Source organism: Ostrinia nubilalis, chromosome 2, assembly GCF_963855985.1.
Source record: "Ostrinia nubilalis chromosome 2, ilOstNubi1.1, whole genome shotgun sequence".
NCBI classification, from domain to species: domain Eukaryota; kingdom Metazoa; phylum Arthropoda; class Insecta; order Lepidoptera; family Crambidae; genus Ostrinia; species Ostrinia nubilalis.
The window spans coordinates 13,775,306-13,802,469 of record NC_087089.1 but is presented as its reverse complement, the minus strand read 5'-3'; the positions used below and the strand labels follow the sequence as shown (position 1 = coordinate 13,802,469).

The 27,164-nt window shown below is 37.7% G+C and overlaps 1 protein-coding gene across 1 annotated transcript in view; it reads right to left on the bottom strand.

The window, feature by feature from the left end:
• The window catches only part of LOC135084517 (D(2)-like dopamine receptor), a 163,015-nt gene that overhangs the window by 6,946 nt on the left and 128,905 nt on the right, over positions 1 to 27,164 (bottom strand). The window contains exons 5-7 of the mRNA XM_063979292.1: positions 18,512 to 18,710; positions 7,931 to 8,059; positions 7,272 to 7,475 (exon numbers count right to left, since the gene is read on the bottom strand). Coding sequence (XP_063835362.1) covers positions 7,272 to 7,475; positions 7,931 to 8,059; positions 18,512 to 18,710 — 532 coding nt within the window. The remainder of the gene's footprint in view (positions 1 to 7,271; positions 7,476 to 7,930; positions 8,060 to 18,511; positions 18,711 to 27,164) is intronic.

Sequence of the window (27,164 nt, the reverse complement as noted above, 5' to 3'; positions counted from 1 at the left end):
CAAATCTGAAATGATACGACAGCTCGCTTCACAGCTCACATGGTTTTTCACGCCCCAATTCACGTTCTTCCACACTCACAACAATTGGATTTACGGCCATACGTGTTACGTCACTGCACTCACAACAACTCACAACCATCACAACCTAGCTACATACGCCTCACAACCTAGCGACTTACGCCCGTATTCACAAACATTACTAAGTCTCACAGTGCGCGTGTACGCATAGGGTGACACACGAATCAATCATAGAGCTCTATTAAATGCTGTTTTTTCGATTTGCTGCTTCACTTAAGCAAGCATCGTTTGTGAATACGGGCGATAATTTCGCCGTCATCAAGGGAAATCTAAGACAAAAAAGTCTCTAATTTCTAGTACATCCTTGACAAGAATTTACATAACCAAGACATCCGAGTTAAATTATTCCCCATGCATATTTAATTTTAGCCTCTCTCTAATTCAAACGCGCACGTCACACATTATTGTCTATAGCAGTAATTGCCTCGTTAAAATTCTGAACGTGTGGAGTTCAATTTGACAGCCTGATGAATAACAAAACTGTACAGAATGAATATTGTCATGTCAGCGAATTTTCAAGCTTAGGGCCTGGGCACACGGCGCTGCCGCCGCCATGACGTTTGTAGCCTTGATTAGTTGTCAAAATTCGTTTCAATTAAGCCATTCAGTTTTCGTCGTCTTTGATCAACTTTTTGTGACTTGTTTTGATATAGTTTTCTGTTTTATACTAATTTTACAGAGTTTTACGTTATAACATGACTCAAAAACGAATAATAGGGTAATATAAACATGTATGACGAGTTTGTAATTTTCTAAATTCTTGAAAATGATGCTAAACTTCGAAGGCAACTTGGAGACCTCTGTGACCCTTTGCTATTGATGAAATGCACTTAATAAAACGTTTGTAGTAAAGGTTTAGTAAGTAAACAATTAGTTCACGATTGGTGCAAAAAATTGAGACCGCATATTATTGTGTTGTGGCTGAGCTCGCAAGGGCTTCGAATTTATCACTTGAGAGATAGGTAAAAACCCAAGTAAAAACAGAAATAAGTACTTACGCCATTCTCAATAAAATTCCATAAAAGTTTGCTTAGCAACACAAATTAATTACGTCGTCGATGCAACGCAATCAAGTAACACCACACAATAATAAGTATTCTTGTCACTTGTACACACGAACATTCTCCTCAAACCCATCACGTCATCCGGCATAATAACAAGTAGGTACACTGTTATTTCTATTCCACCTAAGTTAAGCATTAAAAACAAAGGTATAAGTATCAAGACCCTACAAAGGCCCTCAGTATTTACACAAGTATTTACGTTACTATGGACAATCACACATTCGGTTCTTCATAAACACCATAGGGTTCCGAACCCAAGAATAGCACACAAATCTTACAGCATCATACATTAAGAGCCATTTTACATTTTCGTGCGAATTTCTAAGATTTTGGAAGCATGAATTACAAGACAAGCAACACCCAGAGATTATTTAATAACTGCGAAAGATAGGTCAATCCTTGGTGTTGACCATTAATGAAACGGATTTACTAAAACTCTTTTGCTTTATTCACAGTGCCCCATCTCCCACAACCATTTTACGGAAAAATTGCCGCAGACTCATTTTCAAAGTCCTGTATCTATTATTTATGCTCATATAATAAGCTTAAAAATATATAGTAGTCATCGGACATATATTCTTGTAGTCCATTAATGAAATAGATTCTTGAATTTCATTACCATTATTGAGTAAAATCTAAAAATAATTTGGCAAATTTGAAGATTAACGTCACATTTTGATCGTGGTTTTTGGTTTAAAAACACAGCAATAACTGCAATAAAAGTATCCAAAAATAAAGAATATTCATTGTAGAATTGATTTCTACAGTTATTGTTTAAATATTAGTAACCACTTTGTCAAAATATTGATGTGAATATCAGTATAAATTACAATACGTAAGCCGACATCGATTAGTATGGCGCGAGCGCCCGTCAAGGTAGGATCTGTGTCATTTTTCCCGCCGTGACGTTTACGTGCGTTCGTGTCGTGAAGCGGTGATTTGTACGGCGACCAAATGCATTTGATACTATGCCGAGAGGCTGTTTCGAGTCGGCCGGCCGAGCAGAAATTGAAATGATGAATTTTAATTTCTTTGACGGATCTGGGTGTAACTATGTATAATATGTAGGTACCATGTATTTAATTTAATAAATAAATTATAAAAAAGTATATCCATTATGCTAGCACCCTTAACACAAGCATATTGGTTGCCTACTTTTGGACTAGATGGCGCTGTGAAATTGTCCAAAGATTTGTTTATTTATTTATCCGCTTTGAGTTTTGTTTCGTGAAGAAGAAAAAGAAGCGTTTTGTTTCGAGAGGGAAGCTTTGTTGTTAAATCTATACTAATAAAAGAGGAAAGATTTAATTGTTTGTTTGTTTGTTTGTTTGGAGGCAATAGGCTCCGAAAAAAAATTCTTTCACGATTTAGAATCCTAATTTTTTTCTATTTAGGCTATAAAATATTTTCAAAAACTTTAGTCCAAAATCATTGATAAAATTCGACGTTTAATAAATAAATTAGATAAAATAAAAATAAAATAAAATAAGCCTTTATTGCTGTTAATTTTTTTAACTTATTTCACTATACATAATATTACAAATTATAACTAGAGGTAAGAAAAAATTCATTTAAACTAAAATAGTATTTTCGGCATTCGGCTTATCTCTCCTCTTAACAGCTTGTCTTTCGACAAAGGCCTCCTCTAAGGATTTCCATTTGTTTCTGTCCTTTGCTGTACGTAACCATTCTGGCCCAGCTACTTGCTTCAAATCGTCTTCCCATCGCTTTGGTTGTCTTCCTCTACTTCTTCTGCTTTCTCTAGGGTACCATTCCGTAATTATTCTGGTCCATTTCTCTTTCTTTTCTCTTAACATATGTCCTGTCCAGCGCCATTTTAATTTCCTGCATAATGATTGCACTTTTCCAAACTTTGTCTTCCCTTTGATCTTTTTTAATTGCATTTTATCCTTTCTTCTCACTCCTAGAACGCTTCTCTCTATCCCGTTCTGACATATATTTAATTTATTTTGTTGTTGTTCAGTTAAGGCCCAAGTTTGGCATCCGTATGTAAGACATGGCAATATGCAAGCATTGAAGACTTTCCGTTTTTCAGCCATAGGCATTTCATTATTTTTCATTACTTCGCTCAACGACCAGAATCTTTTCCAAGTGTTTGCTATTCTTCTTTCTATTTCTTTCTGCATACTCTCTGTCGGTGATACTAATTGTCCCAAGTAAATGTACTCGCTTACATATTCTAACTGTTGGTTATTAACTGCAATATGAATGTTTTGTGAGGAGTTGGTCATTACTTTCGTTTTTGTTATATTCATTGTGAGCCCTGCATTTGCACTTTCGTCTGATAATTGCTGCAGCATTTTTTCCAAGGTCATCGGGCATTCGGAGAAAAGTATTAAATCATCAGCGAATCTCAAATGACTTAATTTGTCTCTATTCACGTTGAGTCCGTAATTATCCCAATCCAGTCTCCTAAAGATCAGCTCCAACACTGCTGAGAATATCTTCGGTGAAATAGGGTCACCTTGACGGACGCCTCTTTCTATCGGGAACTCTTCACCTGACCTTTCCAGTTTTATTTGTGCTGTGCTTTTTCCATAAATGATTTTTAATATGCGTATGTACTTTTTATGAACCCCTTGTTGTTCTAATGATTCCCATATGTAGTGGTGTTCAAGGGAATCAAATGCCTTGTTGAAATCCACGAAACCCAAGTAGTATATTTTGTTGTATTCCCTGTATTTCTGAAGTATCTGGCGTAGGACGTGTATGTGGTCAATGGTCGAGAAGTTGCTCCTAAATCCAGCCTGCTCCTTTGGCTGGTTTTCATCAAGCGTGTTAGTTAATCTAGACAATATTATTTTAGAAAATACTTTATATATATTAGACATTAAGCTTATTGGTCTATAATTGTTAATATCTCCTTTGTCTCCTTTTTTGTGCAGCAAAACTATCATTATATTAGATAACATATTATTAATACTTTTTTTTCAGTATGATTTTAGTACTTGTTTTTCAGAAATTCTACGATTTAACTAAACGTGTTTATATTTTATGCATAATTTATTAACTTCTAAAATATACATAATATATCCTATTGATAGATGACGTGCTTCGTATTTTATTAAAATTATTACCTGACTAGGTTAAAAAGGTGTGGAATGTTATTTTGGAGATAACTTGGTTCCATAGAAATATAGAGAGATGCTAAGTAATGCGCTGAGTTCGAAACTCAGTGTCGTATTAGAAATTCACACACACAAAGAAATCAAATTATGTGCTCATTATCCACTGCGGTATCAGTATTCAACGTTCGAATAATCTTTAGTACTATGCAAGCAATATAAACTGTTTACATAATGACGTCGCTACTGTCATCATTGCTTTCACAAGCAATATGTTCCAATTTGTCCCTTGTCACATTTCTCTTTAGTTTCTGTGATCTGTGCTTGTTTCTAAGTTGATATCAATGAAATATTCCTTAGTACTTTTGATTTAAATTTTTTTTTTTATTTTGACACGTGTTTGAAAAATCAAGGTCAGATAACAATAAAATAACAAGTGAAAACGTAACATTGCATTGCAACTCGCAATTTCGCAATATTGATGAGGAGATTCCATTGGAAAGTCTGTATTCATTCCTAGGATTCCCCTAACACCATCAAATTCAAGAGAATTCAAGAGAGTGCAGTTTCCCATCTCATGCTTAGGGACCACGGTTTAAAATAGTGTGGTTGCATAGAGCCTGCAACGGGCAACCGCGTGCGCAGCTGCTCATACTAATTTTCGATACAAAAGTAAGTGTTGGCGCCCTCACGAGTTTTAGCGGAGTTCTATATGGTAGCGGGAGTAGACTTAATGGAAATCTATGCTTCTCCGACGACCAGTTGTATGTGGAATACTCCAGAGTATGCGCACACAATAGCCTGGTGATTTTAGCACCTGAAGGAAAAACAAAAAAACATTGTTTACAAAGAAATCTGCGGCAGGTGTAGTGTTTTAATTTTGTTTTAGAAAGATCTCATAATTTTGTAAGTATTCAAATATTTAAACATAATAATTTGTAGATTTTATATCAAAAAATATAATCATTTAACAAAATTAATTTTCTTAGAATATTTTAATTCTATTAGAACCATTTTCCACTTCATCGCAGAAGAAGTCGCGGGCAAAAAGCTAGTATGAAATATGTAGTATTGTCCGCGGCTTCACCCGCTTGAAATTTAGTTTGTCACAGATCGTCATAAATTATAGCCTATACATTGTTATTCTGGTCGACGCCAGGGATGGATGAGCGTCGCTGTCGCTGGCGACAGGGTCTTCTGGTTCAGGGTTCATGGCGTAGGTCTCAGTCAAAATGAAATCCACTCGTAGAAATTAATAAACTCAGTGTACCTATTCACGAAAATGATTACACACAGCACTAGAGTCGTATCGGAACTGCGTGAACCAAAGGTCTTGCGATAGGAACGTCCGACCCGAGCGATAGTTGAACACAGACTGCCTAGTACTGCTGTACTGTACTGTAAAGTTTCATCAAAATCTGTTCAGTAGTTTTTGCGTGAAAGTGTAACAAACACCCAGACATCCACACAAACTTTCGTATTTATAATATTAGTAAGACTAGTAAGAAGTAAGATAGTAAGATGAATTATTTTAGTTATTTGTTTACTTATAATAATATTTATTTATTTCTTAGCTCTGTCTGATAATGGATCTGGAGGAGATGCAATGGCCACCTCCGTAACAAAACAATAGAACCCTATGGAGTTTGGGCTTGTGTGATTCGCCTTGACGAATAGTTCGTATCCAGGGTCCGATGATGGAGCTGTAAGGGGGCAAATTTTTTTTTCACTATGTGACTGTCTTTATTTTGTACTTAATATATATTTTACATATTATACCTATTCGTGTTTCATTATGAATCGAAATATAAAAGACTTAATAAACTCTATTAAAAATTTAAATTAATTTATCAAGTTTGAATACCTCATCCTACCTTAAAATTAATAACTTAAATCAAGTCTTAATACGGTCACGGCTCAAGATTTTTTTGTCCATTTCAGCGTTCTTTTTACTCTTTTGACGTTGCATTGACAGCTTTTACCTAAATTCGCGCGGAATATTTTTGTGAAATGGCTCTTAAGTATTACATTCCATTTCAATCTTAAAAGTTTTGGTTTAATGACTTCGAGCATGTTTATAAATTTGTTTATTGCGGGCTCAGCAAAATACACGTGTCGTATCGTTCAGAAATAAGTATAGTGCTTTGTATAGCAGCCGTCAATATAATTTTTCTAAGCGTTTGCTAACGAATCTGAATAGATATTAATTAATTTCATGTTTATTCTATGTCTATTCAATAATAATTATTTATTTACACCAGTTTTGTACGAGAAAATATGTTTAATACACAAATTATTGAATCGGTAAGGAACCGGTATTTCGTTAGGTCGATTTCCGAACGTCACCTCCATGCCAGTCTAAACCGGCCATAGACAATTTATCCAGGATGATCCCAGTGAGATTAACGGACGTCATAATACGAAAAAGAACAAGGCAGTTTTTGGCCGTAAACTGAACTGCCTGGAAACAAGCTGGATTTATAAAAGGTTGTAATACGACTGCAGGGCATTTTCATCAAACTGCCTACAAAGCGAAATGCCTACCGGGACAAAATTGACTAGTTAAATACTGATAGTATTTTGTGCAGGTAGGTAGGACATTTCGAGCCTGGGAAATACGGGACTACACTAAATATCCCATTTTTTGCAGGTACTTACAGTTTTTGCGGTAGGTAGGTACAGGTGTTTGCAAAAACTGTATGCAGGAAGTTGACAAAATCCAGTTGGTCCAGTTTAATGACAAAACCGAAATTGAAATTTAAACGAATCAGGACTGTGAAAAGATGAAGTTGGTTTAAGGACGTAGCACACATATTAACCCGGAAAGGGATCGTAACCGTATCAACTCGAGGCGGTCAGTATTCCTTGCATAAAACTCCATACTGCAACGTAAACGCCTCGCTTCGCGGTTAACAGCGCGCGAACGGCGATGATAGCTGGCAAAAAGCTATGACAGCTCGCGAAAGGCGATCCTTCCCGAGTTGATAAGTTTGCTATGACCTTTATGGACCATGGCCATTACTGTGATCTTCTATCAACATACCTTAGTGTTAAAGCGTTCGGTGTGGCCAGGGTCAATTTCAGTGGCCTGAGCCTCGCTCGCCTGGTCTCTGCCGCTATGCTGGGAGGAGTCTGCGTGGCTACGTCCCTCCCCCTCCGGGAATTAGACCCCGCACCCCCGCAGCCGTTCATATAGCTCAGCTGAGGGTGGGAGACGCTCACGCCGATTTTGTTTCTTTGTGTCCTGCTGGATATAAAATGCAACATGTCTTTTAATAATAAGAAACGGGCACAATAACTTGAAATAGTAACGGGACCTATCCCTTGTTCCCACTCTTTTAACTTCTGCAAGATATAGATCCTGAATCTGCAGCATGGCCGTCAATAAAAACCCAAGCAATGGGAAATTAGATTCCCCAAATTCAGATTCATCTCATATCCGACGATTTCCTTGCGCACTGCTTTGGTCCTTCATCATCATCATCATTTCAGCCATAGGACGTCCATTGCTGAAAAGCCCAATGATCCTGATTCTAGATAGGCCGGTTGGTAGCGACTTGCATCCCGTGCCTTCCAGCCTGCTTAATGTAGGCATCTGTCCACCTTATAGGTGGACGCTCTATGCTGCGCTTGCCAGCACTTTCTCGGTTTTGGTCTTTAATTCAAGGCAATTGGGTTCAAAAACAGTAGTACTCGTAGTACCTTGTGGCACTAGTGACGCGCCAGGTCAGCTGTCTCGATATTGATGTCCCAGGGGACAGGTCGGGGGAACTCCTGGCCCCAACCCTCCTGAAGCCCTGCATGGGCATGTTGTCGAACCCTCCGCATTGCCTGAGAACAAAAATATCAGATTAGTAATACTCGTTTAACTTTATTTTGTACATTTGTTCCGTAAAGCTGATTACAGCTTGCACACCAACGTATTCATTTGTAGGTACTCAACAATTAAAATTATTTGATTTAGCTTTTGCTTACGATTTTATTTGTGTAGAATTCGTTAATTTTAATGACGAAGTTAACTTACCACTGCATAGCGAACGCAGCGGTGGTCAAAAAGAAAAAACATAATTTACACAAGTGTATTTGAAATATTCTTTGCTAAGTTTCAACCAAAGTCATTAACTCAGTCATTTTGTTTGGTGTTATAAATTAAAAAAAGTATGCTAATTTATTTGGCTGCTATCGCAATTTCACTTGAAGGTGACTGTCTATCGAAAAAACAGACACTTCTTAAAACTTTTTCGTTTACTAGAGCATTTAAAACAGACCATAAATAAAATCGCAGATAAGTATTGTTTATTGAATCTCTTTAGTCTCAGAATTGGCATAGATCCTTGAGGGATTCCCGGGACAATCCATTTTTAAGCCCCTTCGGAAAATGACCCTTTTGCAAAGCTCAGGCGTAACACAATTGCGTTGAAGTTAGAAGGCTCGTTGCATTCAGATGACGTCACAGCAAGCTTAACACTGAGGCCTCTTATGAACTTGTAATAAGGATGATTTTTAAACAAAAATGTATAGTCTGATGTGCTGTCATTTTATGTAAACCTACTTCAATGGTTATTTGTATCCTCGAAGAAGCTTCAAAGTTTACAGCCGAGAGCAACCAACCGTCCTTGGAGGAGGTCTTTGTTCAATAGTAAATGTCTTTTAGAAAAAATTGACCAACCAAAATCATTGCTAGCTGACCCGGCGAACTTCGTACCGACTATGTTCATCAGAAATAATATACAATTATTATTATCCAAATCAGTCAAGGAGTTTTGGAGCCTTTTTCAATATTTGTATTGAGATAGGCTCCAAAAAAAGATTCTTTGCAATCTTTTTTTTTCTCTATACAATATTAGTTTGATACCTCTACACCTGACGACACCAGTACCTCTAGTAGGAAAAACTTTCGAGTTCGTTTCGTTGCGTATTCAAAGTGTCATCGAAAAATTTTGTATGAAAAATTAAACAGCGCCCCCTATATTATAGCCGCCCTAGGGGGCGCTGTTTAATTTTTCATACAAAATTTTTCGATGACACTTTGAATACGCAACGAAACGAACTCGAAAGTTTTTCCTACTAGAGGTACAGGTAGGCGCTGGTATCCGTAATATTGTATGTACAAATAAATATTGGCCCATGATTTGTTCATTCAAAAAAATATGTTCCTACCGTCTTGCCCACTATTGTGGTATACCCTTCCAACACGTACATTGTAAATTGGAATCCTGTACTTATAGCCGATTAGGTTGTGCAATTTGTCCCGTCTTGAAGAAGAAATTGTTTTTAAGATTTACAGGGTAGGGTACGGAAAATGGTAGCCGTAGCTTGCCTGCGAGGTCGGAATGATAAACAAATAAAAATCCTTTGAAATTTTTACATTGGCCCATCTAGCCTCAAATTAAGCAAAGATATACTATGGGTACTAGACAAAGTTAAAATATAATATGTTTAGGTTTATTTAAAACGCCCAAACCAATACAAAAAAATGTGTGTTTGCTAAAACCGAATGCACGGCTTCTGGCATCGCAGTCCGGGTAATTGAACCACTACATTTTGGCTTTACCCGCTTTTAGACTTAATAAAGTGTTTGCCACCTTTATGGGACAAGGTATCCATTTTTATAACAAAGTCCCTGATAAATATAAAGAGCTACCGTACAATAAATTTAAAGGTATAGTTAAAGATCACATGCTTAAAAAAGCCATACAACTCGAGATTTTCTTAATGATAAGTCATCCTGGGAGTAGGATTATGGTCCTCTCATGCTCGCACTAAAAAGAATTAAAATCGTGCTATGAAAAGTAATGTATAAACTAATCTAATTTTCTAAAATGTTATAGTGTCATGCTTCTCAATCTGGACTGTTACTTAGCTTTATTATTAGTTTTTTATTTTAAAGAGATAACTTGGAATTGTCATTCTCACTAAAATGTCTCTGGGGTGGTGGCGTAGTGAGGCGGGTCGTTACATTCCCTCTAATATGGTCGAGTGAAGCGATGGCTGGTTCACTCGTCATGTCTGTGAACAGGCGCTGCTTTCGGGGACTGGTCAATCCAAGTTATTCCAATTTATGTATGCGAGTCATTTCTACTAGTATTTAAGTGTGTAATCTGTAAGTCTAGATATTAGCACGTCACTACCTTGTTTAATATACCACGCAATTTTGTATACCCATTCTTATAAGATACACTATACAAGAATGCATGGTAAATTCAGTGAACTGCTCCTGAATCGAATGTACCTACTACTGCTATTTCTATTTATTTATATTAACCGGCAGACAGTGGTGACTGAGTTTGTTGCGGCGCTTCTTCTCAGCACTTGCCAAATGTTGGTCTCGAAGCGCTGGTAGGATAAAAAGATTATGAGACATGTAGAGGCTCCTTAAGAGCAAAATGACGATTTGTAAGAACTATTTATTAGTCTAAACAAATAAAGAAATTTTGACTTTGACTTTGACTTTACATCAAACAGTCGTCAATATCAATGCGTCAATAAAAATAAAGAGTAGCATCTGGAATAACCTGTAATAATTATAATATCTTTGAATATTTTTTGCGCCATCCAGTCAAACAAAATACCTACGCAAAAAATGTTTTCTAATCAAATAGGTATGTACATCTTAACATCATCATCATCATCATCATCATCATCTTAGCCATAGGATGTCCACTGCTGAACTTGGCCTCCCCCAATGCTTTCCATGTTGCCCGGTTGGTAGCGGCCTGCGTCCAGCGCCTTCCTGCTACCTTTACGATATCTTCGGTCCGCCTTCGTTTAACACCCTACGGGAGTTCACAAAGATCATCCGACCGGACTTCGCAATTACCCAAGTGTTAACCAACCACGGATATCACAAAAGCTACTTAAAACGTTTCCATATCGTCGCAGATGACCACTGTCCCTGTGCAAACATGGGAACATCTTCTTACACAATGCCCTAGATTCGTCACACAACGCCACATCCATGAAACCACTTCTCGCTTGCTTAACGTAAATCCTTACAATCTAATAGATATAACCAAAAAAGAAGAAACTACCAATAGCTTTAAAATATACATAACCTATATAGTAAACAGCCTGAAAGATTTTAATAAATGAAAACCCACAAAATCTCCATCTAAAACACCGCATTGCAATTGGAGTAAACCGTTAGCACCAGTTGCAAGTGCATTTCAGTAGCACTAGTATAAAAAAAAAACCTTGTCGTCAGCCGATGGGGGCAGCAAGTTTCTGGAGTTCTGGCCGCGTACCACACACAAGATGGACCAACGACATCGTAAAATTCGTAAAGCATCCAAATTATTTCATACAATCTCTGGCGCTCAATACCGATTCCCCCTTAGATATAACCTTGATATTAGATCCTGATACCTCACACCATAATATCTGGTGACAATAAACCATTATGATATGACAAGATATAAAATACGGGAGATAGCCGATAAACTACACAAACACGTTGAGAACCTAACTGAATTATCTATAACGAGCAGATATAAGATATAGTATAGCAAGAAGAGCCAGTACAGAACAAACGTCATGTAGTGTGTATACTACTTATTAGAACTTCTCGTTTATGACGTCCACTGTTGGACAAAGGTCAAGCGATCGGCCTTGCCCGCATCTAGAACTTTTTAGAATCTCAAAATAATCATATTTGTGTGTTGGTATGCCTACCTACTACAAAACAAGTTGACTATTAAGTATGACAGTATGATAGAAGCGACAAAAGTTCAACAGAGTCGGTACCGGAGTCTCGATTCAATGATTGCTTCCATCATCCATCAACAGCACGTTACAGTCCACTGCTGAACTATGAGCCTCCTCCACTATAGTGGAGGGTTTTGCCATGATCCCCACGCTTGGCAGTCGGGTTGGAGATCGCAGTTTAAAAGATAGATGTTTTTAGCGTTGCTGCTCGTTCTCTGTTTGATGTGTAGTCACTAAGTCACCTCTTTCGACACCCGGGGAAAAGTAGGGATTGGTGACAAATGTATTCTACTCTGCCGTCACCACACGGCTTGTGATTGCTTATGCGGGGGCATATTAGCTGGAGGAGATAAAAGCATGTTAGTAATGTACTTTGAAATCTGGTTTATTAGATTTGTTTTCACAAGATATTAACCAGCGTCTTTGTACTACATCTAAATGTACTGTCTGTTCTCTTCTGGCCTAACTCTAGTGCCGTATAATCGGCTATAAAACCCTAATGTAATTGTTTGGCTGGAACTAGTGACCAATTTACGATGAGTTTACTATTCGTGGTCTATAAATTAGTTACGGCTTTTGTTTATTAGATTAATTCTCATTGTTGTGTGGTTTACAATTTAGAGACTGTATTGGCATTGGTAATTTAACGTGTTCATTACGGTAGAGTACTAAAAACAGTACAACAGTAATTGGGACACACTGACAACTAGCGTCGTGGCCTTCCTCACCGTGGGCCACGGCATACGCTGAGTGGGATCCCATTACGATGGTCATCGCTGTTGCGACAGTTGCACTACTCAGTTCACTTTTTATTTCCTATTTACTATGTAATATTTATAATTTTGTGGCTTTGTGGCGAGCTGTTGGTGAGTAGCGACACCACGGGGCCAGTTGTTAACCCGAGTGCTCCCGAGAGTCGGTCAAGACCCTCGTCTTCGGCTTGCCGAAGTGGAATCCGAGAGGGTCTGCAGGACTTTCACCTCTGGCTTGCCTTAACCGGCCGGCCAGAGTGGAGCCGCTAGAGCTATATGCTCCAGGGGTGGAAGTGTTAAAGGGCATAACGCCGCGAGTAACCTCGGAGAAAGCGCAGCACACCTCTCTACACCCCTGAGCTGGCAGACGCCAATGTTGCCCCTCAGTCCGGTCTATACGACCCATGACGCCAGGGGGGGCCCATTTAGTCGCTGGCTAGTCACCGCCTGCCATTTTTTCAGTCCGAGACTATGAACCAGGCAGGTGACCCGTAGTCTCCATCCATAGCCCAGTAACCAGTCCATCCATCCTTCATCCATAACCCTAGTCCATTTTCCAATAACTGCAATAGCTCCTGTGCACAGGCTGGGGCTGGTCTCTGGCTACATCCCATGATATAGTCAGAGACTAGATCCAGCATGTGCACCACTTTCACTTTTGTCGATTATTTTGCGCTTAAAACGGCCTCTACGTGTTGGATCTGTATCCCCACGCAAGCCTTATAAAGGACCGGGCCACTTTTGACCCGTGAGCTCCAAAGCGTACAAACATAATAATAATAATAAATCTTTATTTGCTAGTAAACATGGTATACAAAGATGGAATATTCATAATGTTTCAGACATGTTTAGCCAGAGAATTAAGCATGCAAATTATGGTAAAAAAAAAACTCAAAACAATGCTCAAAGTTTAGCCGTTAATAATTCTTTAATGTCATAGAAGTTCTGTGAGACAAGCCAATTATATAAATGCGCCTTAAATTGATAAATATTTAATTCTTTAAATTCTTTGGGTATATTGTTAAAAACCTTTACGCACATAGTCAAACAGCTTTTGCTGTATTGAATGGTTTTTGGAGTATTATGTGCTATTGTGCCTTATTTTTTTTAACTACGTGATGTTCATCGTAAATGTTTCTTTCTTTCAACTTTCTTATACCGGGTGTCAAAAGTAAAACCGAATTAACGGAGAGCTTTTTCAGAAATTAAAACAATTTGAGTCACAATGCTCTATTAAATACATCAGTCAGAATCAAATCAAACAAAGATAAGGATTTGTCGTCTCTATTATATTTAAGCACTGGACGTAGGTCTCTAGCAATTATTTCCAGATTGGAAGTTTGGAAACGTCTTGCATTCAGCAGATTTCTATAGGAAGCTTGGAAGTATAATCTTTACCAGCTATGAGGGACTCAAAAGGATTCAAACCAGTTACCAAACAAGTATTGTATTCCAAGACGCGAACCACAAGGTATGTTGTGTTTCATACGTACTGGTGAGGCAGTTGCTTCATATTTGACAATGGTTGTAATAATAAAACAACATATTCCACTTCACGAGCTCATAAGGTAGCTTAAACAAGAACATTAAGGGTATTTTATTACACCACTAACTATCCACTGACCGCGTTCCGATATGCAGCGATATGCAGTTAATAATTTATGTCGTCTAATGGCTTGGTAGATTAACATTGTGGTTGTTAAATATGATAGTAGACTGCACACCCGGTATTTTAGTTCGAACGGACACAATCAAGTTTAACGCTGTGGCTTGTTCTTTCTCTGTTGTTTTGCATGGCAGAGTCAGCATTGTCACCATAAACTACCAATGATAGAGGATATAGCTCTCCGCTTGATATCCAGTCTTCGAATCTCTTCCTGTATTTTAGGTACTTTTAATAAGAGCTGTTTTGCAAGTAAATTGAGTTTGATGTCCTGGCGACTCATGAACTATAAGACCTGTCAAAGTACTATTTACATTTCAAACGCATAATGCATTTACATTTCACTCGTCCCAAGACCTGAAACAATTTGAAAATGTCTGCCTAGCTCGCATCAATATTTATGTATATTTTAAAGACTGTAAACCCTTGAACCCTTGAAGGCTGACACTAGTGACTGAGTTTCTTGCGCTGATTTTTCTTAGCATTGGTCCATTTATTGTCCCAAAGCTGTGGTAGGGTTAATATTGGAACGTGCAAAAATGCTTTTTAAAAGCCTCCTTGCAAAAATAAAATGAGTTGTATGAGTTTTTTTTTTTAGTTTAGATGGTTTTGCACCTTTAAATCATCATAACGATTTTTGGAAATCAGTCGTAAAGTAAGGCCCAGTTTCCACCGAAGTGGAAAGTGAAGAGGAGATGGTATTTGAATAACCAGCTGTAAAATGAAGCTAAGCGGAGAGATGACATGGAAATAACAAAATCTGATTGATTATTCAAACACATCGGCTCACCGCTTTGGTGGAAACCCAACCTGAAAGTTACTGTGTGTTATAGTCCTAAATGATAAAATTAGTAGTTCTCCAACAAGCTTGGGTAGATAGTTGTGATAGGCATAAACTTATAAGTGGTTCAGTTAACGTTTAATCGTAACACAAAGTTGTTCAATTGTTTGGATAGTGTTTCTGTATAGTTATTGTGGAATGGTATTACAGAAGTAGATAGTAATTAGAATTGAACACATATTTTTTTTAAATTGTCTTCTCTTTAGTTTTTGTATTAAAAAAAAGGTTGGTTTCACACGTATTCTATAAAGGTAACGGTATCTGTCCGATTAAAAAAATACTAATTTTATCCCGAAAATTGATTTATTATACGATGTATTTCTATTATACACATTTTTTTTTATCGTAGTATCATCATGTTTCTACAAAAAGAGTAAAAGTGATTTTACTGAAGGAAAAGTTTAAACATAACAAACGAAACCTCTTACCATGTAGAGATGGACAGACTTTTAATTTTTTTTTTAATTACAGGCAAAGGAATATTGCTTAGTTTTCTACGTAAAGGATTCTTTCAGGTTTTTTTTTTAATCTTAGACAAGGTCTAAAATGTGTAAAACATTTCAATTTAATTTCAACTGTATTCCTACAGAAAACCGCTCCAATTTTTATTGCGTCTATTCCATGCCAAACTGCTGCCCTCTGGTGGTAAAATAATTCAAATGTAACATGAAAATGAGTTATCATCATAGATCTTGATCTTGACCCGCCTCGCCGTATATTTTTTCCTAACCATTGAACTCGAATAGGCACTTATCTAAGGCAGGGTTCATTTTTATATTTGGGTACGATATTTATATCATTTCCCTTCAATTAATTCTGGAAAAAATTGGGAAGGTTTTATTTGTTCGACGACCTAGCACCTACCTACATTCCTAGTAGGCGTACCTACATTTATGTAAAAAAATAATGATTTACTTATTTAAATCTTATATTAAATTACCTAGCATCTCAGTCAAGTAATAGTCCATTTAGTAGTATTTTAAAACAAACTGACATCATTTCTCAAGTAAGTAGTACTATGTAGGTCATATTGATGACCAAACATTTATCTGGCTTTAACGCAAAATATACTCGCAGGATATTTTTCAGGGTCCATATTCGGTTGCATAAAAAATATTGTCATAATTTAAGAGTGCATAAAGTTTTTTGGCATACTCATCATTTCGCATAACGTTCATACAGAATAAATCATAAGGCATATTTTTTTTTTGCCATAACCACTTTTATTATAATAATATTTTAGTATATGTTTTTTCTGTATTCTTGTTTTTTTAATAACGATTTCTAGGCATAACATTTATTGGCATCTAAACCAATGCCATAAATATTACCATTCATAATATACAAAATACCATAATTTTAACAAATATGAAACATATAAAATATAAGTTAACAAATATAAATAGACAAGCAAGCATGCAAACAAGCATGCAAGCAAGTAGCAAGCATGCAATCAAACAGCAAGCATGCAAGCATGCAAGCAAGCTGCGAGGAAGCATATAAGCATGCATGCAAGCAAGGATGCAAACAAGCAAGCCTGCAAGCAAGCAGCAAGCAAGCAGCAAGCAAGCATGCAAGCAAGCAGCAAGCATGCAATCAAGCAGCAAGCACGCAAGCATGCAAGCAAGCAGCAAGGAAGCATGCATGCAAGCAAGCAAGCATGCAAGCAAGCATTAGGATTGCCTTATCTCCGGCGCTGCGGGAAGTGCGGTCCTTCCGCTCTGGCGTAACATATACCCGGCATGCCATGCTCGCTTCCACAGCTTCGGCTTGCTGGTCGCCTTCGGCGACCAGCCTCAGCCGCTCCAGCTCGCACGGCTGCCGGATATATGTTACAGCGAGCGAGGACCGCACTCCCTCCGCGCCTCCGGCTTTTAAATTACACTCTAGTATAGGGCAGACTAGTACCACGTGGAAGAGACCACGGCCAGTCGGGATCAACATAATTTCAGACCAGACAAGCTTAATGTTGTAAATGTAGACTGTATAATATGTGCGTTATAATAGATAAGAGGGATTCGAGATCAAACAGATAGTATTTTCACGAGCTTAAGTTTTCTAAGAGACAGGTCAAAAATTAAGAACAAAAATGACAATGATACAGAGAATTTAGTTTTTGCAAATCTATAGGCCGAAAGAGTATAAAGGTGGAAGGAGGATCGTTCGCAACATCACAAATACATAATTATTTACTCTTCAATGTTGGTTTCTCTTGTAGTCAATATATTTATGACTTTAAATGTTATAAATAATTAAATAATGTTTATAGTATTTTATTAAAAACAAACTTTATGTATATAAAAATTATGTTCTTTACATTTATGATTATTTAAATTATGGTATTGAAAATTAGAGAAAGTTATTATTATGCCTAAGAAACCATTATGCATTTAGAAAACTATGCATATCAAAGTTTATGCGAAAAAACTTTATGCAAATACTGTTATGCCAAACTAAATTATGATGAAAAATGTTATGCGTCTGAGAGGGCACCCTATTTTTCAAGCTGAGCATTGAGTAATACTCTACGACAAGAAGCGTACATTTTTACTAGTGCTACAGTTTTAATGAAGCTTGACGTTCTGACACTGTGCTTAATAGCTGAAAATAACGGTCTGGGAATGACCGGTTATTTGGTTTTGTGGATGAACAATATTATACCTACGAATTGCTAATTTTCGAGGCTAAATATATGAATCAGGAAGGTACTGCCACTGGTGTGGTACTGGCTGCCAATGTTTGTCGCGCGCGAATGTTTAACTTCGCGTTTCTGTTTTTTGCGGCTGTCTGTATTTTCGTTGTTTTTGCATTATTTTATCTAGATTAATAAAAAAGGCTCCTGTTTAGTTTAGTGTCTTAATATCAACGTTCACACGATCGTCCCGTTTTTAGCGTCCCGCAAAAACCAATAATTCGAATTTCAAATACACGACAGTCCAGTTTGCAGGATTCTGCATTACTGTATCCTTAGTAACTGGATCCTACATTACTGCATCCTTAGTAACTGGATCCTACATTACTGCATCCTTAATAACTGGATCCTGCATTAATGGGTCCTGCATTGATGGGTCCTCCATTACTGGTTCCTACTCTACTGTCTCCTGCATTACTGGATCCTGCATTACTGCATCCTTAGTAACTGGATCCTGCATTAATGGGTCCTGAATTACTGGATCCTGCATCCCTGGAGCCCCTGACATCCGCTGCGTGCTACTGGATTCTGCATTTCTGGATTCTGCATTACTGTATTTTACACTACTGGATACTGCAGTACTGGATCCTTAATAACTGGGTCCTGCACTACTGGATCCTGTATTACTGACCTCCGCTGCGTTCCCCCGGGCGCCGGAGCGGCCGCGAGCAGCGCCTGCCGCTTGAGCAGTTGCACCGTCAGCGCGAACGACACCACCATCGTCAGCATGGGGATGTAGAACGCGACCAGCGAGCCGAACACCCAGAACAGACGGTTGTTGATCACGCACAGCTCTGGGGTTGGCATTATGTTGTTGCGGTTGATCAAACCTATGGACAAGGAAAATATGTGAAGTAAATGAATATACTTATACATTATACATACACTGCACTATTCAGTCCCAAACGAAGCAAAGCTTGTACTATGCGTATGTTACCTATTAGACAATGTATAATATTATAATATTATGCGGGCAGCACAAGACCGGTTATTGTGGAAATCGATAGAGGAGTTTTTTTGTCCAGCAGTGGACGACATTAGGTTGAAACGCAAGAATAATAAGAATGGTAATCACGTAAGTTCAGAAGTAGAGAATTTAGATCATGCTTTTAGGGAAAAAAATAAAAAAAAGTTAGGATATTTTACACAAAGTAGTTGTAAACTAAGCAATTCATTTATAATACAAGCTACATTATAACAATGGGTTGGGTACATTACTGTTGTGTAATATTACCGAAACTAATAAAATGCTATCGTCTATACGTATTGTCTATACAAGTAAAGATAGTACCTACGTTAAATATCAATTACCACGAAGGATTAAAAAAACTCAGTTCTCAGGTTCTTTATGGCATGAATTTTGCAGTCTCAAAGATTTCTAAATTAAACTTTCCTATAAAATCCGCCACGCTAAAATTCCAGTGCAACAGTTGTGTCAAAGGTCATTAATAATAAAGAGAATTAATTAACAGAGACAGCTCAAACCGGCGCCAATTGGAGAGTTTATTAACAATTTCCCGGACAAAGTACAGTCGGACTCCGGAGTGATGACATTTTAATGTCAATTTAAAATGAAAATGAAATGAGCTGGGAACATTTTGAATTCAGTTGGTGTCTTGTATAGATTTGACACTTTTATCCCACCAAAAACATTCTGTAAAAAACTAGCCAAGTCTCGATGGAGCTGCTTGTTTATCTCTAAAAAGTAATGAAATCTAGACAAAGTCGTGTCAAGTCTATGATGGTTCCTTACTGCGATTTATTTATTATTATAGTTAATGTTGTGTGACTTGGCCGTTGAAGGGTACAAAATCAGGTGCTCCATGACATCATTGCACCAATCTGTCGCCAGAACCGCTACCCATTGACGATGGAAAATTGCCACTTGGAAAACGTTAATTCAATAACCAGTCAATTGTAGGCTTAATAAAGCTGCGTATTTCAATTATACTTATGTATGATTATCATAATAAAGATAGTTCAACGGCCAAGTCACACAACATTAAGTATAATAATAAATAAATCGCAGTAAGGAACCATCATAGACTTGGCACGACTTTGTCTAGATTTCATTACTTTTTAGAGATAAACAAGCAGCTCCATCGAGACTTGGCTAGTTTTTTACAGAATGTTTTTGGTGGGATTTCACTTCTTTTTGTAGAAAGTGGCATAATTATTATTTAACGTCGTCGTCTTTTAACATTACCGACATTTTTATTTACGATATTAAACATAAATTAACTCAACGACCTTTAAAATGGACAAAATCAGAATGATTGGTTTAATAACTTAACCATAGTGAACCTCACGATATAATAAATGAAATCAACGAAATTAAATTAAAACTACACGACATTCAACGTAATCGACGGGGGGGTCTTGAAAGGAAAAAAAAATCTGGACACCGTGGTGCAGAAAATCGACGCTCAAAGTGCTAGCGCCATCTAGCGGTGAGCGGTACAGGCGAACACCACGGTGCCGGTGTGGCGCTAGTAGTATTGATTATGAATGTGGTGTTACTCCAGACCTTCGATTTTCCTAGTTTTTATAGTTTTCCCTTTAAGTGGCCATTAAACCCTAACTCTGTACCAAATTTCAGCTCTCTGAGTTTATGGGAAGCACTAGTTCTATTTTGATGATCATCAGTGAGTGAGTGAGTGAGTGAGTGTCATAAATGCGAAACTTTCCTTTCGCTTAACTTCGGAACTAAATGACCTACAGACTTGAAATTTTGGATTTTAACTATGTGATTATAGCTTACTAGATGACGAAAATTTCTGTGTTCTGGTCTTATCCAGAGGTCCTCAAATAGGGGCCTGAAAATGCGGCGAAATGGTTCCAGTAAAGATGGTACGGCAGTGTTTGCTTCGCGCTCGACTTGGCGGGGGCACTGCCGTGCCCCCAGATAAGCTAGGTATTAAGCGGATTTATGTTTGTCCGGCGTGATGTGACGTGCTGTTGTGACGCATCAGAACGGAATCGGTTACATGCAGTATGCGACAATCATGTAGGTACGTCAGAAGCCACTACACGACACAACAGTACAGATGTCCAAAAATGAATACCACGTTGGACAAACATACAATTATGACATTTACAGAAGGACGCTATTAGCAATACTGGGTTGTTAGTTTTTGATTTTTGCCACTTGACGTTTCAGAATCGTGGGACTTTATTATGAAACTGGATCCGTTCTGATGCGTCATTCATGACACAACGTCAGGCAAATATACTCAAATCAGGCTTTAGAGTAGCGTTTTTTTTAGCGTTTTATACACGCTATGGTATTCTACGAGCGTTAACCATTTCGCGCTTCAGTTAACCGCACTCGCGTGTATTCCAGCGTGTTCTCTTGAAGTTTCGGATGAGTCGTGCTTATACTTATTTATACAATTTGGGCTAAAAAAAACTACATATAAGTATAAGTATGATATAAAAAAAAATTTAATCTAAAAGGTAATTTTCACTTGACACTTTATTTTTCTTTCTTCCTACTTAGATTAAGGTTTCTGTACCTAAGTAATAATTAAAAAGATTTTTTTAAATCGCTTTAGAAATGACGGAGTTCCAAGGTTATAAATACACAAACAAAACACAAGGAATTGAGCAGTGAACACCTTCTCCTAGTAACTTTCACATTCATCATAAATGTTAGTTGCTTAAGCGGCAACTAGGTACTTTAAGTAAGCAACCCTTAAAAGTTACTGTCGGCTTAAAATAAATCAAGTCCAATATATGCCTTCTAAATCCTCCCTAAATGTGTTGGGTTCTCAAGGATATGAAGTACTAAATCTGGATTTGTTAGGCTCTACGAATAGAGCTCTTTTGGTGTATAAAGTATCACAAAATAGGACCATCGAGTTTGGATCAATTGACACTTCTTCTCAGCACTTGCCAAATGTTTGACTCGAAGCACTTTTAGAGCAAAAAAAAAAAGAGACATAAAAGCTCCTTATTAAGGGCATTTTATGATTTGTAAGTATTCATTATTTGTATAATCTACACAACTAAAAATATATTTTTTTATATAAAGCATGTTTCCTACAAATTTTGAGGATTATGCTCATAAATCATGGGTAATAATAATTAAGGAACGTATTTTATTTGTTTTGTTTCAATTGCCGTGTTGTGCAAAATAAGCTTAGATTAATAAAACCTAGATAGATAGTCAGTGCACGAAAGGTGAGGCAGATTTTAGTAAGCCAGAATGGCTTACTCGTAAACGTCACATGAACTGTCAAAGTGAAAAATTGGTAAACACGTCCGACGACTTTTAATTAATTAAGACGGTTTGTGCTGTGAAAGGGTGTCTAAATACATCAGAAAAACTAAAGAAAGTGACCAGTGTTACATTTCATAAGTAAGTACTACGATTCGACGCGTATTTTGCTTGAATTTGGCTTTCAAAAATTAAATACGGGAATGATACCAGTAATTAAAATTTATTTCCCAATTGTTCGCCGTACAAATACACTTCCTTTTTTATGAAATCGAGACTTTTCAGTCGATTTATCTTATTGTAATTAGGTAGGTACTTTGAATTCAATAAATAAGTAAGTACATGATGCGTTTTGTTTTTGTTAGTTATAAAATAATTAAAAACGTATTAAAAATTTCCCTACTTTCGGGAAAATCGCCTTCACTGTCTACACTCCCCAACAAAATTGACACTAATGACATAAGATTTTTGCCTCACTCTTGACGAAGCGTTTGTATGAAGACTATCCATCTAGGTTTTATTAATCTAAGAAAATAAGTAATTTTAATTTACCTTTCTGACAAAGGACTAATTTTATTAATATTTTGCTACCCACCTGGAAATGAAACTAAAACAAATCGCTAATATTCTTTCAACGTGTATTTAACTACCTAAAAGATATCGTAATTTAGCATAAAAAAAAAGTTATACACTTATAAAAAGTTTGCATTTAATAATTTTAAAATCTTGATTGACGAATATGCAGACTGCTTTTGATTCATGAACCTTATCCCATTGACATACGACTCATTTTGTTCGACATTCAATTACAATGCACTGCATTTGGCTCTTTTTGAATAACTCCAAATGAAGCTATTGAGCTCAAGGGTTTGTTCTCTTCCGAAGTAGCTGCAGTCGTCTCGCTCTTTCCCGTAGTTGGAAAAGCGAGACAGGTAGTGCTATTTCAGCCACTGCTGAAGCCAGGGTTGGCCCAATAAGTGATTTTTAATGAACTGCCCGAGGGTGATTACATTTGCGAATAATTTTCAACGCCACTTTGGTGCAAATTTCCTGGATGCTCTATTTGAGTGCCGCTCTAGGATGAAATAAATTTTGTTGGCAACATACCGTGGGCAAGTTTACTTCCGTGGACTTTAAATTTAGCGGGTATATGAAAATTTCATCATTGAATTATTTCATATTTCACCAGGGTGAGAGCGTCATGTCGTCGTCGTTTGGATTATTGAGTAGCATGGGATAATTATTGGTAAAAATACAAATTATGAATATTAATAAAATTATCATTGTGAAAATATTATATTAATTTTGGATATTTTTCTTTTTGCGCTTATTAAACGTGGTACAATAAGTACGAGTAAGTATGTAGCTGTAGCAGTTTGTTGTTGGTTGAGTTTCGTAAAACGTTCGTTTCAGCCAAATAATGTTGCTGGACAAAGGCCTCCCCCAAGGCTTTCCATAATGAACGGTCCTGCACTGCCCGCATCCAGGTTCTTCCCGCGACCTTCACAAGATCGTCAGTCCACTAGTAGGAGGACTGCCCACGCTACGTTTTCCGGCCCGTGGTCGCCACCAGTGTTGGCAAAAAGTTAATCTGATTAATGATTAAAAATTAATGATTAAAATCATAATCAATTTTTTTTGATTATGATTAATTAATCATTAATCAAAAATTTTGATTAAGATTAATTAATCATAATCATTAATCGTTAATTTGATTATTTGATTAACTATCTACTATTTTCATAAGAAAAGGGTTGGGGGTGTATGAAAAAGTACCCGCGACTTATAAAATGTCTAGCAAAGGGGGGATCTGGAGTTGTACTGTCGTTTTCCCAAAAAACTGCGTCAATTTTCACTACTCAAAACACTTATCGCACTAGTTTTGTTTCTCACAATTCCTTCTATTCTTCCGGTATCCTCCAGCAAAATTGGGTCAGGAAAGAAGTTAAGCGGGCTGGATGACGATAGGGGAGAAGTCCCCCCCCCTCCACCCAAGGTAGGGGCAAGCGTGGGCAATTCAATAGAAGTGTGGGGTTGCTAAGCTAGGAGGTTTTGCGCGTTGGGGAGGTGCTGGAGAGTTCGTACCAGAAGTTTCGGGGGGAGGGCCACGAGTGGGCAAGTCAATAGAAGGGTGGGGTTGCTAAGCTAGGAGGTTTTGCGCGTTGGGGAGGTGCTGGAGAGTTCGTACCAGAAGTTTCGGGGGGAGGGCCACGCGTGGGCAAGTCAATAGAAGGGTGGGGTTGCTAAGCTAGGAGGTTTTGCGTGTTGGGGAGGTGCAGGAGAGTACGTACCAGAAGTTTCGGGGGGAGGGCCACGCGTGGGCAATTCAATAGAAGGGTGGGGTTGCTAAGCTAGGAGGTTTTGCGTGTTAGGGAGGTACAGGAGAGTTCGTATCAGAAATTCGGGGGGAGGGCCACGCGTGGGCAATTCAATAGAAGGGTGGGGTTGCTAAGCTAGGAGGTTTTGCGTGTTGGGGAGGTGCAGGAGACTTCGTACCAGAAGTTTCGGGGGGAGGGCCACGCGTGGGCAATTCAATAGAAGGGTGGGGTTGCTAAGCTAGGAGGTTTTGCGTGTTGGGGTGGGGGGCAGGTTGCAAGTAAGTGGAGAGGTCGGAAGACTGCACCGGAAGTTTCAGCGAGGGAAGGGGGCGGGGGGCAGTCTAGGTTACTTTATATTTATCTAGGTATGACCTGTCATAGAATTGTAGCCTAAAACCAAACATCTAATATTAGAATTCAATGTTTTAACATTGTTTTCGATAGAACATTTAAGAAATTAATCAAGTTAATCAAATTAATGATTATTGATTAATGATTAACAAATTAATCATGATTATGATTACTTTTTTAATCATGATTATTTTAATCAGGATTAATTTAATCATGATTAAAATTAATCAAATTAATTAATTGATTAAAAAATTAATTGATTAGTGCCAACACTGGTCGCCACTCGAGAACTTTTCTGCCCCAACGGCCATCGTCTCTACGAGCTATGACTTGTGCCCCGCTCACTGCCACTTGATTTTAGCAATTCGTATAACGTAGCAAATACATCCTTTTGCAATTTTTAAAACTTGTATCTTTGAGTTATCGTTTTGGTAAAAACAATACAATTTTTCAGTAATGGCTAAATAGAACTTAAACGAATATGAAAAGAAGTAGCAAAAGAAACTCAGTGTAAACGTGTTTAGTGCCATTATAAATATTAACTATTGAATTAATAGGGTCTTGTGTCAAAGCGTCAGAAAGTAGCCCTCAAACGAAAATCCTCTGGAGAAAATCAAAGGCATAATGAATACAAATTCCGATCGACTTGCGATCGAACTTGTGAGTGGTTTCAGTACCCCAAGCATGAACAACTCTCGAAGTCCAGCACGAACAACTCTCGAAGTCAAGCACGAACAACTCTCATAGTCGAAGACCTGTAATTGTCATGACAGCGGATTGTTTGCTGTCACGAGATAAAATAAGTTTGTTATTAATTTGCTTAAATAATCGCCTATATATGTTTTTTGACAAAATATCTAGTAACTAACAATCTTTTCATATTGAAAATGAAAAATCTTTATTCAAGTTAGACCAATATTGGCTCTGATGAACGTTTTTTATTTGTTCTTACTATTTACGCAAATTATTAACAAAGTTTTTGTACAGCTCTACGATTACGAGAGTTAAGCTCATAGCAGACTTACACTCGGCATCAAATAAATCGCACCTCCCGCGACAAGCACTTATCAAACGTACATGCATCCCCACTTCCCACCAACATTGGTACCATTTGAAAGCCTAGTTCTAAACATCATTTCATTAAAGGAAAAGTTTTTACCCCAAAAATGTGTCTCTAGAAGGATCTGGAGTAACTTCTTCAAAAAATAGTTAGTTTGGCTTGGGCCAACTTTTATGGCTATAAAACTGTTAAATTGGGATTAATTGCTATCCGTCTGTTAAGAAGGACACGTAAGATCATTATTTGATTTTATAACCACAAAAGTTAGTCTACTTAATCCCATAGGTGAGCCCCAAGTGAGGTCTTTTTTCAAGTCACATTTATGGTACCTGTTAATTGTTTATAAAAAAATTAAATGTGTTTTTCTTTTAGATTATTTATTGGGCTTTCAAATAATACCAATATTGTTGGGGCACCATGATTGTGTCAGAAGAAAATCTTTAAAGTTCGCGTCGCGGAAGGTGCGGTTTATTTGATGTTGAGTGTATCAACTCGGAAAGGGATCAACACCGTCTCGCTTTTCGCGAGCTGTCATCGCCTTTTGCGCGCTGTCAATCGCGAGGCGGGGCGTTTACGTATCTGTGCGGATATAGACCAAATATAATGAACTGTGTGCTTACCATGAGTTTACGTTAGGTTTGCTCGCTAGCGACTGCGTAAAAAACTGACATTAAATGTATGACATATTGTTTAGCGCCCCTAGTGGCTACTTTCAAGAATTATAAATAACTTGAAAAATTCAACGTGGGTTCAATTCCCGCCTTAGGCAGTTCGATTTTTTCAAGTTATTTATAATTTTCAAATTAGTTTGAGATGCGACTCTTAACGCTAAAAATTAAATAACTATACTTTCAAGAAATCAAATCTTCATAGATTTTTTTGACGTACTCGCTAGCGAGCACACCTAACGTAAACTCATGGTAAGCACACTGTCCTACCAGTGACATTACAGCGGGGCGCCACCGTCAATACCGGATCGCTGGTTCCGATTTTTGCCATGTTGGAAACTATGTAGTTGAACGATGGTCAATGAGTTTGGTGGGACAGTTCAGTATAAGAGTGCGTTGCAGTATGTACTTTGTAGTGTCAAACGAAGAATACTGACCGCCTCGAGTTGATACGGTTACGATCCCTTTCCGGGTTGATATGTGCGACGTTCTTCATTCGTGCTTAAGGTACGGAACAAAGTCTTTGGGATCATTCATTCGTTTAGAATATTGGCAACCAATCGCCACAACAAAGGCCTACTAAACCGGGTTCAAACTTTGAGAATTAAGCAATAGGCCCGACGACCGACGTGTAATTGAAATAACGCAAATCCTGGAATTGATTTGTT